Consider the following 18,075-nt stretch of genomic DNA (forward strand, 5'->3'; position numbering starts at 1 on the left):
AATATCAGACAAGCTAATTTGCCACAGGAGCAAATTACAACTAGCTTCTTGGAAAGAAAGGCCAATCATGTAGACCAAAACAAAACAAAAAAAATACTCAAATTCCTTTCACTTTTGCAACCTTGATACAACTGTTCTTAGCAAGGTCTGCCGAACCAATACCGGGATCCATACCGGTTGGAGACTAGTTCAATATGACATTGTACAGTACCGGTTCAGTACTGTACCAACATACTGTTCAAGGTAGCATGATGATTCCAAACCGGCATGCCAATTTTTTTTAATCTCTTTTAAGCTTCAATGAATAGTAATCAATTTTTTTCCAATTTTTTTGAATGATTTTACGTGTAATTTGATGTTTCTTGATGTTTTTTAATATTTCGATCACCCCGACATATCCTAAATGATGCTTCTTGATGTTTCAGAGAGATGCTTCTTTAATCATCAAAATCGCTTTGTTTCTGGCGAAGGGGGCTTTGACAAGAAAAAAAAAAAAAAAGAAGAATGGCTTCAGAAGGCTTCCCGGGCCTTCTTAGGCCCTTCTATCATTCAAATAGAAAGGAGGGGGCCTGAACTGGTTTTAGCTGGTGGAACCGAGTGGTTCGCACCTGTTCCGCTCTGAACTACCCGATACGAGGGGAGGGGGGGTTTGAAAATTAGGGCCGGCCTGACCCGATTCCACACCAATTCAGTTCAACACAAGGTGAACCGGGCGGTACGGGCCGATTCGGCCACCTTGGTTCTTAGTCTTGTTTTAATCCACTATATTCATCCTTATATTACTCTTTATTGCGATATAGAAATTTTTAGTATCCAGGTTAAACCTTGTAAGGCCAAATCTACAGTCTGGTGTTTCAAAGCTGAAATTATTTGAGCAAAATAAGTTGAAAACAGTTGATAGTGTGACGCCATCTATATCAGTTTGAAAATGGAAGTTCGAATCAAGGTATGCTGAACCGGTACCGATAGGCGTACCGATCGCCTACTGGCCCAGTTCGGTACCAGTCGAACCAATCCCAAACCGGCAACAGCGCGCGCGGCGTGCTGTGGCATGAAAAATGCCACTTTGTGGCATTTAAATGCCACAAAGCGCCCGAAGGCGTACCGGCGCGAACTGGTCCAGTTCGCGCCGGTACGCCCTCCATACTGCTTAACTCTGGCCCCATTTTCCACCGCTGTACCGAACCGGTCAGGGACCGAACTAGTCCGGTACGAGCTGAACGGGCTGATACGGGCCGGTTCAGCATACTATGGTTCAAATTCATAATTTCTTCAAGCAACTATTTTGATACACTAGATAATCTAAAAATATTTTATGGAATACTTCCATAATAAAACATTACTGAAATCTGTCAGTAATCAGTAATATAGTTTTAGTATCTAGTTAACAAGGTTCGCCGGACAAACCGTACCGGCATACCGGTGAGCACCGGCATCGGTATGGTTCCGGTTCGGTACCGGTTAGCCACGCGCGCGGCATTTAATGCCCCCAAGCGGGCTGGCATCCTGCATGGGCACAGTTCCCCGCATGGGGAACCGCGCTCGGGCGCGATTCCTTGCTAGGGAATCGCGCACGGGCGTGCGTTCTCCGCTCTCGCGTCCGCACGCGTTTCCCAAAAAAAAAAATTCACCGCATCTGCGCGAACCAGGCAATTAAATGACCAATTTGGGTCGGAACCGTTTTTATACGTTGTACCGTACCGGTGCCCGTCGGCACCGGTTCGGTACAGGCTCAGCATACCTTGATCTAGTATGTTATACACATGCTTCTCTAACAGAAGCTCATGTACCCTTGCATTCAGGAGACGTAAACTTTGTTATTGAATCCATAAATCATGCTGACCATAAGTAGTTCAAAGAGCATTATGAATTAGAACATGGGAGAGAAAAATGGTTGTTCATTCAAGTAGGCATGCACGCAGATATTTATTAGTGCACTGGTCAATCATCCCCCTGTTTTGGGTTGAAGGACTCATCATCCAATGGTTTGACCAACCTTTTCTGCTCTAGACATTTATTCCTTTAGGACCTTTCTTTCCTTTATGACCTTGTTAAATTTAAAAATCTCTTAAATTACTCACACTCCGATTTTCAACAATATTTTGCTATCTATTGAAAAATCATGAAAAAGAAAATTGTAATCTAAGCAGGCACCTGAGCAAGTAGCACATTTAATGCAGCATGACAACTTATCAAAGACCCACATACACAGGAAGTGTCTTGGCATTGGACTGTGACCTAGTTCTATGCAGAGCTTATGACAAAAGTACATGGCACCAATAGAAAGAGCAAATCCAGGAAGATCTTACTCCCATGGGTCGTCTCCAAGGAGAAGCACATCATTCTCCCTGTCGACAAATACAAGCTGCCAGCCTGATCTAAGAGGATCATTCAATAGACCCTCAATACCAAACATCTGACCCAGCTCCTGACGAAGTTCATCATAGCTGCTGTATTGAGAGATGTCCAGCGACCTCCCAACTGATCCAGACTTATAAACCTACATAAGTAAACAGAAGCCTTTTCAGTCAAGAAAAATATCAAATATTGTGGAAGCACCATATCTATAAATCATACCTTCACAAACATTTGGGTTGCTGGATCAATCTCTGCTGCACTTTGCAGCGAGCCAGAAGACCCATCCAGGTAACCATATAGAGAATTCTAAAAACATGAAGCAGCATATGGCACTGTTGATATATCATTGTCACTGCCACTTGTGCCAACATTAGGCACCGCAATAGAGAGGGAGGATGGAAAATCCTTGCCAAGACCATACAGGGTATGGTTCTGCAGATTTGCACAATTTTCACATCCCACAGAAGTATCCTTCTCAGCAAATGAAGGAAGCATTACAGTACTGCCAAACGGAGCAACCTGTGACATTGTAAACCTAGGCTCCCAAGGTTGCTGATTTTGCTCACTTATTATAGGATTACCAAGTCTAGAGCAGTTTAGAATGGTAGCATTTCCTTCAGCATAAGAAGACCCCAACATACGCTGGATGCAACTAGATGCAGGGACTGGTGAAAAGTTTAAGCTTGAAGCAAGAAAAACTGATTTTGGCACAACTGAGGTGGCACAACTGAGGTGGCAAAGGTGACTGTTGCTGATGCATATGATTCTTGGGAATCTGGAATGCCTCTGCATATGTTTGTGGTTGTTGAACCTGCTGCTTCTGTTGTTCATTATGAGTTCGCTGCAACTGTTGGTCTGGAACAGAATGTGCAAGATTCTCAGTTACACATTGTGACTGGGGGATGACAATCTGCTCTTGAGGAGTCTGCTGAAAAATTTGCTGCTGTAGCAATGGATTATTTCTGCAGGACTGTTGAGGAAATGAAAAAGGTTGCTGATACTGAAGAAATTGCTGCATCATAAAATCCCCACCCCTGATTTCCTGCAAAGCTGCAGCAGATATGGCTTGGCACAAATTGAGCTCATTTCCCAGCAATAATGGTTCAAGTGACTGTTGAACCCAGGGGCCCATAGCAAGTGACTGAAAATTCAACGACTGGATGCCCCGCTCTCCAGCATCCCCCTTTGGCCATATAAAACCACTGCCCTCATCTTCTTTGTTGCCTAAAATACAAGGACAGTGATGTCAAAGAATAAGTATGCCTAAACTGCATGTTTAAGTTTTCCCTTTTAGAAACATATCCGCATGGATTGCCACAAAGGCAACAATCATGACAGCACAGGCAAAGCATGCATACTGAAATGACCGAGTAGGAAGAATCTGAAAAGCAATGTAGAGTGACAAAAGATGTTGAAGGAGAAGAACAGAATGTGACAATTGAAAACAGTGCATATAAGAAAGCTATTTGTAGTACCCAGCTTTTTTAAAAAAGAGAAAGGAGAGAGTCCTACGCAGTTTAGATATGGGCGCTCTACCCTCTACATCCCAAAACCCCCATCTCCTCTCACACCCATGGCTCTCCCTCTCTCTCTCTCTCAATCTATCTATCTATCTATATCTCGCATCGAAACTGTTAGAAGTATGCCCTAGAAGCCAATTTGGCTAATGCATTATTTTATTCTGGAACATAAATTTGTACTTGACCTAATTATGAATTTATTAAGTTGGGCATTCTTTTCATTCATATTCTTATGTGTCCATAAATCGTCGAAGAAATTAATAAAATGATGACGCATATTCTCAAGAATTGAGAATTTGAGGCATGTGTTATTGGTGATTAATTGCTGAATAACTCCTAATCAATAGATCATCACGAGGACGGTGATCGATCCGCTGAGATTAGTGCACAGATCACTTTCTTTGATGGACGAGTCTTGAGTCCACAGTGTGGGGATATTGGAGTGATAGTGCAAGTGCTTGTTAGAGAACAAGGGTACTGAGCGTGACCATAGCAAATAGTCACTTGGATGTCTATCCACTCGTTAATGGCTTATTTGATGCTGCAGTTGTATGATTGGTCCTTTGACCTGCAATGCCTTGGCTATTTACAGTGAGGTTGCTATAGTTTGACGAGCACATAAACATGGGCCCTATCCATTTGGGTCCTTGTGGTGCAGATTGGCTGCAGTAGGTTCATTGTAGCAGTAGGAATGCATTTAGATAGAATCTATCGGCCTTGATAGATTAGGAGAGATCCTATGTGATTTATGAGACTGAGTTCGTAAATCCTTGGCCAAGATAGTTTTTGGAAAAAGAGTTTTCCAATTTCGAACTTAAGTCGAATAAATCTTGATATATGACAGACGATGGAATTTGACGAGTTATCCATGACCTCCATCTTGTCAGGATCCACGATAGAGGGACTGTATCATACGATAATTGCACCTAGAGGTTCATCATTCCATTCTGCTGAGTTGCCACTACATGCTGTTAGGTGTCACTGGTGAATCGTGAGACTCAAAGGCGTTCACTTGGTGATCAGCGAACCCGAATGAGAAGAGTTGGAATTGTTCCAACCCATTGAAAGGAGTATTAATGATATTGTGATAAGGATCATGATATTTCTCACTACCAGACAGAATAGAATCTATGGGGTCACACACATTAGAGGTATTGACCGATCTAATGGTTGAATTATGATTTAGAATCATAATAGTTCATTATTATCAATTTAATTGATAATTGTTTTAACTCACTAACTCTTTAACTCACTAACTCTTAGTGAGTAGAAGAAGGAATAATTACAATTTGATTGCAATTTAATTGAATCAATTGAACCTAATTAATTGAGCTTGATCTTATTTAATAAGAGTCCTACTTGTAGTAGGACTCCTAGAATCCTAATTAGATTAGGACTTCAAATTAAATTAGAGTCCTACTTAGAGTAGGATTCCTAAAGTCCTAATTGGATTAGGACTAAAACCATATGAGTTCTAATTGGATTAGGATTCCTAAAGTTCTAATTAATTTTGATCTAATAAATTAAGATGACTCCTAATTGGATTAGGATTGAAGAGTTCAATTGAGTCATGATCCAATTGAGTCCTAAGTAGATTAGGACTCCAAGATTCATAATTGATTTAATCTTATGGATAAACATGAGGCCACCTAATCCCCTTTTGGAAAGGAATTAGACACCCATAAAGAGGCCCCACGCCCTACTTAATTTGATTAAGTGGAGCGTGAGGCAAGAGAGGAAAAGAGGGAGGGGCCCGTCCCCTTGGTTTTACGTGAGAGGAAATAAGGAGGGGCGTACACCCCTCCTCTTGGATAGACGTGAGCTCCTAATTTGTAGGAGCTCATGCCTATGTTATAAAAAAAAAAAAAGAAGGAAAAAGGGGGCTGCAAGCCCCCTCCTCTCATCCCATGCAAGATACGACAGCCCCTAGGGATAAGATGGAGCTCCTAAAAGTTAGGAGCTCCACAAGTTAAAAAAAACCTAAGAAAATAAGGGGCGGCCCACATCATGGATTTCTCTCCTCCCTTTGTGCCGTGAGAGAGCCTCCTGCCCTCTTGGCTTTTTGTGCCGTGAGAGAGCCTCCTCTCCTCTTGTTTTTTTTTATGTCGTGAGAGTGCCTCCTCCCCTCTTGGTTTTTGTGCCGTGGGAGAGCCTCCTTCCTCTTGGGGTTTCAGCCATGAGCATCAAAGAAAATAGGGTGGCGTGTGGCTTTCTCCCTTCTTAGCTACAGCCAATGCATGTATTAATTGTGGAACTGGGGTGATGAATATATCTTTTGGGAATATGAAGGTCAAGTTAAATATATTTCGTGCCTCTGATCAACCTGCAAAGGAAGTTGAGTGCTTCCTAATAGACAAAATAGACGATCTTGTAGAAGAAACCTTTCCCTATATTTTGGCAGATGACCCTCTGAAAACATGCTTGGCCCATTTTGACTTTGCTATAGACAAGGCCATAGAAGCAGTCAACTCCGTGCCCGACAATCAGTCTCCCACAAATTTTCTTCCTTGGAAAACTCGGCATGAGCCAAACATGATATAATTAAGGATGCGCTGCGTCTGGCTGAAGACGTTAAACTTAGCGCTTGTTGGGAGGCAACCCAATTCTCGTAGGTTATTTTTGCATATTTTCTTATCGTATTTTTTTGTAATTTCTTAACAGGAGTCCTCATATTACTGATGCAACTAAGGTAAAATGCTTCTATCCTCCATATGTATCATATTTTCATCCAAAATAAAATAATAAAAAAATAATAATATAATATCAAAAAAAATTGAGGACAATGTCTGATCTAGGTTGAGGGGTATAGGATTCGAATTTTTTTGCATTTTTGAATAAGTTTTTCATTCAAAAAAAAAACCTAATTTCTATGCCTGAGTGCTGAAATGATAAACACACGAAGTATATAAAATCTAAAAAAACCCAATGAATAGTCAGGAGTAAGACAATTTGAGTTCTTTTCATTAAAAGTTTTTTTAGTGAGTTGTAAGATAATTTTTACTTTGGAATTTCACAACACACATGGCCTGCACTTCTAAGGGTTAGGTTCAACATTATGTTGTTAAGTCTGGTAGTAACCTTGAGTCCTGATGAATCATACCTATCTAATTCACTATTATCCCATATTTATTAAAATAAAATTAAAATTAAAATTTATAAAAAAAGAAAAAAAGAAAAAAAAAAGAAGAGTGAATTTAGTCAGGTACATCGAAAAGGGCTACCTATCGTCAAAGGTCAGCGGGCGTGATGATGAACCCGAGCATAGGTCCGTAGGGGAATCTTGATGCCATCTAGCGTGGGAGTTGTTGATTGAATGCTCGCTACACGGAGGAATCATTACAAGAGTAAAAGTGCATAATTTATTAATTAAAAACAAAAAAAAAGAAAGAGAAAAAGAGAAAATAATATTGACCTTGAAAAAGACGATAGTGTGAAAGCCGTCGTTGTAAAAATTCGAGTAAACTGAAATATTACAGATAAAGCCCATGAGGTATTAAAGTAAACATCCACAACTCTTGAAATCCTGCAAGATAGGATGATTTTGAATCAGTGATTGGTCTTATCTGACCAATTCTTGGAAACTACTAGTTTTAGCAGTATTTTGGGGGATCTAAAGCCTTAGCTTGTATGGTCCCGATTTCACCGAGCACTCAAGTATAAAAAATCTTACAACTCCCTAACGGAAACTTAATGACCTCCACTTGAATTGCATTTTGACCTAGGATTTAGGCTGACTTAGTAATTAAAACTTTGTATGCTTTTGAAATTATTGACACTTATGCATTTGAAATTAGATTTTATAAAATAATAAAATAAATTCTTTGGGTAGAGACAGCAGTTTGTGGGTATCTGCGCCGGAAACCCTCACGAGACAAAACTCGTCCACTAGGGCCACCTAGGGGTTTAAAGCCTTATTGCATACGGTAAATGCAATCGCGATTCCTGCGAAAGTGAGTTAGCTTTTATTTTGCTCGAGGACTAGCAAAATGCAGGTTTGGGGGGTGTGATAAGTGCTAAATAATGAATAAATTTATCTACGTTCCATAGCACTTATTATTATTTTTATACACATATTTTAAATTTAAACATAAGAAAATGTGTTTTCCTTCATCATTGCATTTTAATAAATTATTAGAAGTAATTCGAGTTTGATTTAATTATTTTGGTCGAGTCTAATGTATGCAGGTCGGGCCGAACTCAGTTGGGATAATTCCTGAACCCAAACCACATGCACCTCCTGCATCTAAGGATCAAGCTTCCATCTTTGCGGTCCAGCGTCTAGATCATGTATTCCTTCCACGATTCAGCTCAACGCGAGTTTCTTTCGTGTTTGCAGGGGTACCCGTGTCCACATCGTCCTTTAAGTATTTAGAGATCAAGCTTCCACGTAATCCACCCCTGCCTCAAAACAGAACTCATTCCCAGCCGTCCGCATACAAGCTCGTGTTCCATCCTCTCCCACGACCATGGTCCAACTCCGTCCGCAAATCCCTCCCTTCCTTCCAACCGAACTCCCAGATTTCCTTTCACAAACTAGGGTTTCCGTGGAGAAGAAGAGGAAGAGAAGAGAGAACGTGGGAGAAAGTTTTCTGGCGGCTCTTTATTGCTCAAGCAATAATCCAAGTGATAACCCTAAAACTGATTACATCAAGCTTTTATATAGGCACCCAATTTTAGTCTAATCATACACCAACTCAATCTCCCCCTAAGCCACATAAGAAAGCACTCAACCCAAGTCCATGACTTACATGCTCTCCCCCTTTGAGCCTAAACCTAGCCCAAGAATGACTTAGACCCTTTGAGACCTGAAAAACCTTGACTTTGCCCGCTTCACGCCTGAAAATCCCGTGAAAACAGTGCTCGGGTTGACTCCTGCAGTCCTGGGGTCGACCCCTGCTGTCCTGGGGTCGACCCCTGAAGCTGTCCCAGAAAACAGCTCTCGGACTTTTTCCTGTCGCTCTTAAGGAGTCGACCCTTGAAGTCCTGGGGTCGACCCCTGCACTGTGCCAAGTCTTCACAGCGTGCCGGAGTCAACTCCAAGTCTCCAGGAGTCGACTCCAATACTGTTCACAGCCTAGAAACTTGTTGTTTTCCTTTGGATGCGCCACACTTGAGCCTACAAGTATTGTGTCAACTCTCTGTTCCTTTGAATCCTTATTAGAAAAGGCATGCAGATCTGAATCATGGATGATGACTGCAGGTGGAATCTTCATAAAAGATTTTTTTGCTACCAAAAGTCTCCAGCATAAATGCAATACAACCACCACCTCTGCTGACGGCCTTCTTAACTGAGAAGATCCTTCTGAACTCTGGATCTGCCCTGTTGCTTGCAGAACCGGAGCCTAAGTTGTAGTATGAGGGCCCAAATCGAGCTCTATGCTTAGCCACCTCATCCTGTTGCCACTAATCATCCAGGCTCGCCTGAATGGTGCCCAAATATGTGCTTCTTCATCATCTAGAGCGAACACCTCCTCTGACTTCCTAGAGTGATAAGAAGATGGCTCTGCTGCTCAACGATCCACCTCCGCCTGCTTCATGGCAACCCTCTGCTTCGCTGCTTTGAAATCAATGAAGTAATTTTTCGTCAGCTATCGAACCAACTATGGGCATTTCCAGCACATACCTATGTCGGAGTGATCATTAGTTAGTTGCTGCTTTAACCTAGTTACCCCTCTTTTTTTGAACTCTGTGTTGCACCAGTTGCACTTTCAATAGTGCCGACCCAAGAATATTTGCTCATTATCCCAACCAATATCATGCTCTAGCTCTTTTTTTTTAATAGTTCCATTTCTACAGATTTATCAAGTACGTCAGTTTATCAATTATTTAAAAATAGCAAAATTTTATTATGATTATAAAATATTTTTTACTTCACAAAATATATCTGACTTATCTGATACATAGTACTCAATTTTCATATCTTTCATTTATTAATATATTTTAATAATTTTTAAATTTAAAAATATGTTTAAATACCATAAATTCAAAAATATATGTTTTCTGCTTCAGAAAATACTACTAAAATATGTAATGTGTATTACTAATTTTCATAATTTTTGGTATTAATTATATATTTTTAATTATTTTTAAATTTAAAAATATTTTTAATTATAAATATTTTGAAAGAATAATTTGAGCTCAGATCCATGTAGAACCCTACCATGATGTTACATATATTTTTCTAGGCCTGTAGGCATGTATCAAAGGTTATTTATTTCTTATTTTTTAAAAATTAGGCTTAAGCCACTAAGAATATTATTGCATCAAAACTTAAATAAATAGATATCAAATTTAGATGGATAGTAGCTTGCATACTCCTAAATATGTTTCTAATTTTATAATTTTTTATATTTTATTTTGTTATTATTTTTTAATCCAAAAATATATTTTTTTAATTTTAAAAATTATATATAATCCAAAAATTAAAAATTTTTATTCGATTGTGTAGATCATCCATAAATCTACAACATATCATGAAATCATGCTAAAATCAAAATTTGTGGCAAGATATCTCCTTATTTTGCGAATTTTGCAGCATTTTTCGACGTCTAAAAAAAAGAGAAAATAAAGTTAGGAAGAGAAAGCATACCTTATTTTGAGTTTGATCCTTCTTCAATTATGCTGAATCGGCATGTTTTTAGCCACGAGGGGGGAGGAGGTTGTTTAGATAGATTCTCAGATCTTCCATAAATCAACCATAGATCTACAACATATCATGAAATCATGTTAAAATCAAAATTTTTGGCAAGATCTCCCCTTATTTTGCGAATTTTAGGGCATTTTTTCGCATCCAAAGAAAAAGAAGAAATAAGGTTAGAAAGAGGAAGTATATCTTATTTTGAGTTTGATCATCCTTCAATCATGCTGAATCGGTGTGTTGTTAGCTACGAGGGGAGGGGAGAAGGAGATTGTTTAGATAGATTCTCAGGCCTTCCCAACTTATCTTTAAAAGCAAAAGAAGAGAGTGGGAAGGGGAACTGGTTCAGAACCAGTCCTACTGGAACTGGACCATACATATGTGGCTACAAAGTGTTGAGGCATAAGGAGTTTGCCTTTGCATGTATATGCAACCTTTGACAAATACCTTATTTCTATAGATGCATCTGAATCTAAGTGGAATCATAGAACAAAACTAGTAAAATATTGTACAAAATCTCTCTAACTCTTCCTCTCACTATAAGCCCATAAAGAACTAACACAATTATTTCAAGGGCCATAACTGGATCATACCTCCACCAATATTTCTTCTGTAGAACAGTCCACTCACACAACCTGCTTCAAAGTCTTCCTATTTGCAAAACCACCAAAAGGAAAAAATCACTAATATATCTACAAATTAGTGAAATCACACGAAGAAAAACTATTATGACTCTTATACTTCATCATAGTAGTAAACTTGCTACAAGCCACTGTAACTCTTATACTTTATCATAGTAGCAAATTTGCTACAGATCAGTTCCTGAGTGACCATCCTACAAGAAGCAGCTTCTACTTTGTCATATCAACCACAAACCTGAACAGACAAGCCATAGTCTCTTGCCGCATAACTGCTGATATCTTTGCAGACTTCTACAGAGCCTTACTAATTACACTGACTCTTCATCTTCCACCTGCAAGCCTACAGTATTTGGATGGAGATAACCAAAGCTGTCTTGCTAAGCCACATAGGCAGATAAGCAAACAAAACACAGAGGGGGGGAGGGGGCGCTTGAGTGCTTGGTTGAGTGTTGGGATTTGACAAAAGCATCAAGCGACAAAGAATAGAAGAAGGGAATAATTGCCATCATCCCAAAATTTTAAGCTAAACTAGAGAAACAGAGTGAAGGCTTAATTAGTTGATTGAAAGTTGGATATAAGAGACGCCTGCAAAGAGAAAGAAGAAGGTGGGTTGTCAAAAAGGGTGTTACCTGAAGGCATTGTGGAGGAGGGCCCATGACGGAAATCCCAAAGTGTTCCCCTGAGTTCTGCTCTGCACTGACATCAAAATCTTTTTGTGATCCTGTAGGCCCCTGAATCTTATGTGATCTTGATACTGGGGCAAGGAAGGAGTGAATATATATAATGAGGACACAGATTTAGATAAGGATATATAACAACTTCTAGCAATGCAGGTGGTTTTGGTGGGGTGATCTGGATATAAAGGAAGTATATTCTAGTTGTTAGGAAAGCAACAGCAAGCAAGTGGTTGTGCTGGGTTTGATCCTATGAAAAATTAATGTAAACTAAAAAGAAGTTTCAGAAACCACAAGGGGATCCTTCTGTTCCCAATCCCCACACTTACAACTGTTCTTGTGGCAACAAGCTTATTTGAGTAGCCTTTGCTTTGTGCAAGGATCTATAGATTTTTGAAAGTTTTATTGATTTTTGGGCTTTCTTGACCTCTGAAAAGCCTGTGAGGTACCTCCATTTCAAAACATTGATCAAGACTACCTTAAAACACAATTTTAATGAAATTAAGTTCATAGATGCCTCCTTACTTTGGATCCCATTCCTTTGTCCCTTATTCATCGACATAAACTTGATTAAGACTGTATTTGATACCTCCTAAACAAATAAGCAGAGCATCATTACCACAATTGTGATCAACAAATCTAATACCTTTTAATCAGACTGTTGCATTTCTAATAATAAATAAGTGATGAAACCATATTTCTTTTAGTTCTTCTTAAGAGTAAAGCCATCTAGACAAGAAAGAGCATATCAACAAAATTAACTGTATCATCCAAATTAGTTGATTGTCATCATATGACATGGGAAATGAATTATTGTGACTTGAGAATTCCAGTTGCACATCATATCAAATTTCAATTCATCATCATAGATGGAGTAAAACCTGATCATCTTCCCAATTATACCAATTGCCATAGAGTATCATCATATTGGAAAAAAATGAAATTTTATATGATTTGATGGCTTTATACACAATCAAAAAATAAGGAAGAAGTTTTTGTATGTCACCATGGAACTTCAAAAAGCACAACCATATGAACCATCAGTAAAGATTATTTTTCGAGACAAGGAGCTCACGTGCCACCACATGTCATAACTTCTTAACACATGCAAATATAGATCTGCTATAGAAGATGAAAGAAGCTCCTAGAGGGCAAATTGCAGAAGAAAGACTTAGAACAATAATATGAAAAAAAAATTCTTTAATTCAACAGACCACCAACATTCCTCGTCTGGCAGTAGATTTAGAAAACCAGAGTTTTGAAAAGTAAAACACTAGGAACATGGTGACCTTATTTGATATAAAGGTTAAAGATTAAAAGAGACAATGTAAGATTTTGGGGGAAAAGTGAATAATTGAGACTAGAATTCAAAGCAGGCTTGCACTACTCAGAAGTCAAATTGAAATAATCAGTAGAGAGAGAAACATAGGGAAAATACAAATTAGAAAAAAAGAGACACTTTAAACTATGAAGAATGCATTGTTTCTATGCATCTTCTATATTAATATGACAATTTACAATGATAGCTAATGACAAAATTTAGAAAGAAAACTTGATACCCTGAATCTTCAAGAATATCAAAAAAAAAATGTAAAGCTTGGATGTGAAATTCTGCAACCCTCAGGATATATGGTAGTAGTAAACACATACAAAAGAAAAAAGTATACTGATTTGGAACATATCTAAGGTTTGTGTATTGTGTACCTATGATTCAGCAAATGCACATACTTATATAGAATTACCGTAATATAACTAAGAGCTCAAGAAAGAATGTAAATAACAAAGAAGATGAAAGAGAAATTGGTGTTATTTCTCATTATAAGGCAATAATTCTCACTTCATTGGTTCCAGTTTAGCTGATTCACTCCTGGTGGCAAACTGGCAGCTTCCTAGTATATCCAACCAAATACTGGTTACTTTCATCATAAAAATGGGAGTATTTAAATAGGTTAAACAAGTAGCAAGCAAATAAAAGCTCAGAAATTAATTACTGATTCTATGAAGAGTATTTCCCCTTTTTGTGTTTGCAGAGAGCAGCTGTCTCCTGCATTGACTTAACAAACTCAAGGTGACATCCTCCAGGAAGCCTTTTTGTAGGACTTTCTCAACTTTCCTTCTCTTTGGAGTTCCTACAACCAAATTTCTGCCATTAATTTTCTGAGATAAAAAGATAAAAGTCTGTATTTCATGTTTGTTGGTTGCTCTACAGTTCATACCACTGCAAGTTGGACCCACAACACTAGAAGAATGTGCAACAGCAGCCTGACTTTTTACCCACCACCCTGTGTGATCATCTCCCAACTTCCTGCTTGTTCTGATTGATCTGAATGCTTGCAGTTTAAGCTTTGGAAGCTATGTTAGAGACTGCAGAAAAGGTACACATTACCTGGAAAGCAATAAATGTATTTCTTGCTCAACAAGCAGTAATCACACTGAGGAACATTAAGAAATGTTCGGAAACGTAATATATGAAAGGACGTGTCTGATGCAGGATTTCTTATTTGGATTCGAATTGCATTAGTCAGAGTTATCTAAATTTTAACACACTTTGTCAAGGTGCCAATGCATGTTACAAATGAAGGGACAGAATTACCAGTCATATAAGCTATTAACCATTCCAATACTATACAGCAAATTACATGCATCAAACAAATTTAGATTAAATCATTTAGCTTTTACATCAATGTATCTAGATCTCTAGATGGATTTAAAAAAGAACTGTTAACTATAATAAATAGAACAGTGATCCAATTAACATGTCTAGCTCATGAAAATTTCATAAAATTGCATCATCTGCTTCTAATTATCAGTTTACGATCACCTGTTGATCATCTTCCTCTTAAAGGATAATCAATAAACAGAAGAAAGCTAAACATTCTAGAATTTTTAGATTATAAAAAGTGAAACTGCGAATCAAAATACATTTCATCCCAAATTAGTAGGAAAATATGTACTGTGTAAAATGAAGAAAAGCTGATATAACTTGTAAAAAGAAAGAAACAGCAACAGTTTATGGTAATTATGTGCTTTTTATAGTATAAATAACCTTTCTTCTTGTGTTATTGTACAGAAAGTCAGGTGACTACTAAGTTGCCAATGAGAGTTCATCTGCTAGATTTGTTTTCATGCACCAGATCTGGTTCCATGTCTCAACACTCACCAAAAATCTCCACAGTTGCACAGTCCATCATTGAAGTGATGAAACCTATTAGCGTCCCGTATAGTGATAGCTCTTTTTGTGACCAATGTGATATACTTTATGGCAGTGTGGCAATCACCACAAACACGCAAATTTTTAGTAACAAATATGGGCTCATCAGACCTCAGATTGAGAAGTGCAAATGCTATTGCCAGCTTCTCACTATGGTGTAGAAGAGCATGCTCCTTCTCCTCTTGTTCTATATCTTGCAATATAAAACTTGTATCGGCCTGGTAACCCAATTTCTTGATCTGCGCCAGCAAATCCTCCAACTTTTGGTGTATACTTGATGACTGTGGATGTGATTGATCCCCACCAATAAAAGCATGGACAGTGCCTCTAATCTCAACCCAACTGCATCCCGGACTTTTCTTAAAACCCTTGTCCCTCTGCAGGTTTCTAACTTGTGCAGCTTCATCAAATCTCCCAGCAGCGCTGTATATATTAGACAACAGAACAAAGTTACCAGTACCCTCAGGCCCCAGCTTATGTATCACTTTTGACACTTTTTCACCCAGTTCAATGTTCTCATGAACTCGGCATGCCCCAAGCAAGGCACCCCACACACGAACATCTGGTTCAAATGGCATCTTTTGGATCAAATCATTGGCTTCATCCAAAAAACCACCACGACCCAAAAGATCAACCATACAGATGTAGTGTTCCATCCTTGGGGTAATACCATAAATCTGACTCATAGCATGAAACCAGTGTTTTCCTTCAGTAACTAATCCTGAATGACTGCAAGCAGATATAAGGCATATAAATGTGATGTCATCAGGCAGTAAACCATCGCCTACCATGGTATAAAACAATAAGATAGCTTCATTACCCAACCCATGGATTCCATAACCTGTAATCAGTGTATTCCATGACACTATGTCCTGTTTTGACATCCTATCAAAAACTTCCCTAGCAAGGTCGATTCTCCCACACTTTGCATACATGTCAATCAGAGCATTACATATTGAAATCTCTGATGCAAGCCCATAAACTGTGACATAGACATGAGCACATTTTCCATGCTGCAGAGCAGCTAAATGGGAACAAGCTGGAAGAACTCCCACCATCGTTGCAGCATCTGGCTCTATACTAGATAATTGCATCTTTCTGAATATATTAAGTGCTTCCTTAGCATTCCCATTTTGTACACATCCTGAAATAATTGCGCTATAAGAGACAGTATCTTTTGGATCCATCTCATTGAAAAACCTCAAAGCATCATCAAGACTTCCAACCTTAGCATACATGGAGAGAAGAGAATTTGAAACACTGATGTCTGAAAGATAACCAAATTTAGCCACATAACAGTGTACCCTTGTCCCCTTTCTTGAATCAGAGAAACTGGCACAAGCCCGAAGAATACAAGCGAAAGAGGCGGGTGACACATTAGTAGATCCCTCAAGCATCATCTGATCAAATACCCACAGGGCCTCTATCACCCTATCACACAGTACATACCCTCCAATCATTGCACTCCAAGTCACCTCATTTCTGACAGTCATGCTACTAAATATTCTCCAAGCATAGTTCAAGTATTCACATTTTGCATACATATCCAGTAAAGCAGTACCTACCAGAACATCTTCCTCATGAAAGCACCTCCTTACGCAGAACCCATGAATGCTTTTCCCTTGTTTCAGTGACTGCACTTGTCCAACCACAGGAAGAATTGCTACCAAGGTAGAAGAGTTCGGACTTGTACCCATTTTTTGCATTTCTAAGACAAAACCAACCGTCTCCTCATACATTCCATGAAGTGCATAGCCAGTGACCATTGCATTCCATGCAACGACATCTCTTTTGGGCATTCTGTTGAACACTTCATGTGCATCATCCAGGCACCCACATTTCATGTACATATCAACCAAAGCAGTACACACAAATAGATCAGAATCTAAGCCAACCCTTCTCCCATGGTTATGAATCTGAATGCCTTCCTCTAGTGCTGCAAGACCCGAACATGCCTTGAGAACAAAGGGGAACGTAAATTTGTTCGGTTTGATGCCACAATCCACCATACGGTGGTAAAGATCGATGGCTCGATCAAATGGACCTTTCGAAGAGTAAGCCCTGATCATGGCATTCCAGAGAAAAACGCTAGGCTGCGGAATTTGATCAAAGACAACGCGCGCTTGCTCGATTTCGTTGCAAGATATATACGCAAGGGCAATCCTCTCAAGGAGAGATGGGTTTGTGACGTAAGCACTGTTGCTAAGGATGTGGTGATGGATCTTCTTGACTTGCACCCATGATTTTGAGCGAATGCAAGTATCTAGAAGCTTGCAGTAGGTGCTGACATCTACTGGAGAGTTGCGGAGTCGAAGTGTTTTTAGAGTCGTCTCGATGCTAGAAAGTTTGGCGCGATTACTAGGTGGGCGAATGATTAGGTTTGCTCTGGATTGTGTGTGTAAATGGTTTAATCTCCTCAACAATGCCATCCTCTTGGTGGGGTAAGACCTGATACGACCACCGATGCTTTCAAATATCAGAAGAATCCGAGCCATCCGAGGCTGGCAAAGGTTTATAGTGGAGCTGGAAATCTAATGAAGGGTAGAGACGAGGAGAGGGAGAGAGTAGCGCGGAGGGCCTCGTTCACGTCCGTCGCAAAGCGGAATTCTGTTTCTGTCCTGCATCAATGCAATGGCCAATGAGATGGTGCTCCCCAGCATGATCCCACACGTCTCGCAAAGCATGCGATGTACGCCGGGTTTTGTGTGTGCAGGTGAGGGTGCGTGCGCCACCGGCGGCTTACTGTGTGACAGTAAAATTCCTTGACTCCGGATTACAAACACCGCGCTTCGATGTTTTACAGCACCATCACAAATAACTTCAGCAACTTCAGAGGGTGGAAAGGCCAAGTGAGGTGAAGCACTTGAAGGCCGGTCGAGTCGCCTCTATCTCGATGGGAGAAATATTGGGCACATCGGCTTCGGGCCAGACGAACCTCTTTGACTTCGGACATAAACCAATATGAACAACTTCGACCTCGGCTTAGGGTCGTCCAAGTTGCCCTCCAAACTCAGCTTGAATTTGGCGGCAATAG

General features: G+C 39.5%; 2 protein-coding genes across 14 annotated transcripts; both read right to left on the bottom strand.

Moving 5' to 3' along the window:
- Positions 1-2,112: 2,112 nt before the first annotated feature.
- On the bottom strand, positions 2,113-17,843 carry LOC113461789 (pentatricopeptide (PPR) repeat-containing protein). Of its 13 annotated transcripts, XM_089929505.1 has the most exons (10): positions 14,991-17,843; positions 14,047-14,173; positions 13,822-13,959; positions 13,668-13,719; positions 11,786-11,910; positions 11,392-11,496; positions 11,109-11,166; positions 10,468-10,581; positions 2,578-3,582; positions 2,113-2,500 (listed from the first exon to the last, which is right to left on the bottom strand). In XM_089929505.1, the coding sequence occupies exons 1-2, from the start codon at positions 17,534-17,536 to the stop codon at positions 14,101-14,103; spliced, it is 2,619 nt and encodes an 872-aa protein (XP_089785631.1). In that variant the 5' UTR covers positions 17,537-17,843; the 3' UTR covers positions 2,113-2,500; positions 2,578-3,582; positions 10,468-10,581; positions 11,109-11,166; positions 11,392-11,496; positions 11,786-11,910; positions 13,668-13,719; positions 13,822-13,959; positions 14,047-14,100. The 13 variants fall into 13 exon arrangements, with proteins under 13 accessions (XP_089785631.1, XP_089785630.1, XP_089785629.1 ...); XM_089929504.1 differs by having other exon boundaries at positions 11,392-11,910; XM_089929503.1 differs by having other exon boundaries at positions 11,786-13,719.
- On the bottom strand, positions 2,306-11,812 carry LOC149767987 (auxin response factor 12-like). The gene is made up of 6 exons (XM_089929897.1): positions 11,786-11,812; positions 11,109-11,166; positions 3,087-3,582; positions 2,728-3,010; positions 2,578-2,664; positions 2,306-2,500 (listed from the first exon to the last, which is right to left on the bottom strand). The coding sequence occupies exons 1-6, from the start codon at positions 11,810-11,812 to the stop codon at positions 2,306-2,308; spliced, it is 1,146 nt and encodes a 381-aa protein (XP_089786023.1).
- Positions 17,844-18,075: the final 232 nt, after the last annotated feature.

The sequence above is a fragment of the Phoenix dactylifera genome, chromosome 3 (assembly GCF_051530095.1).
Source record: "Phoenix dactylifera cultivar Ajwa chromosome 3, Ajwa_hap1_PhDact_Kaust_v1.1, whole genome shotgun sequence".
NCBI lineage: Eukaryota > Viridiplantae > Streptophyta > Magnoliopsida > Arecales > Arecaceae > Phoenix > Phoenix dactylifera.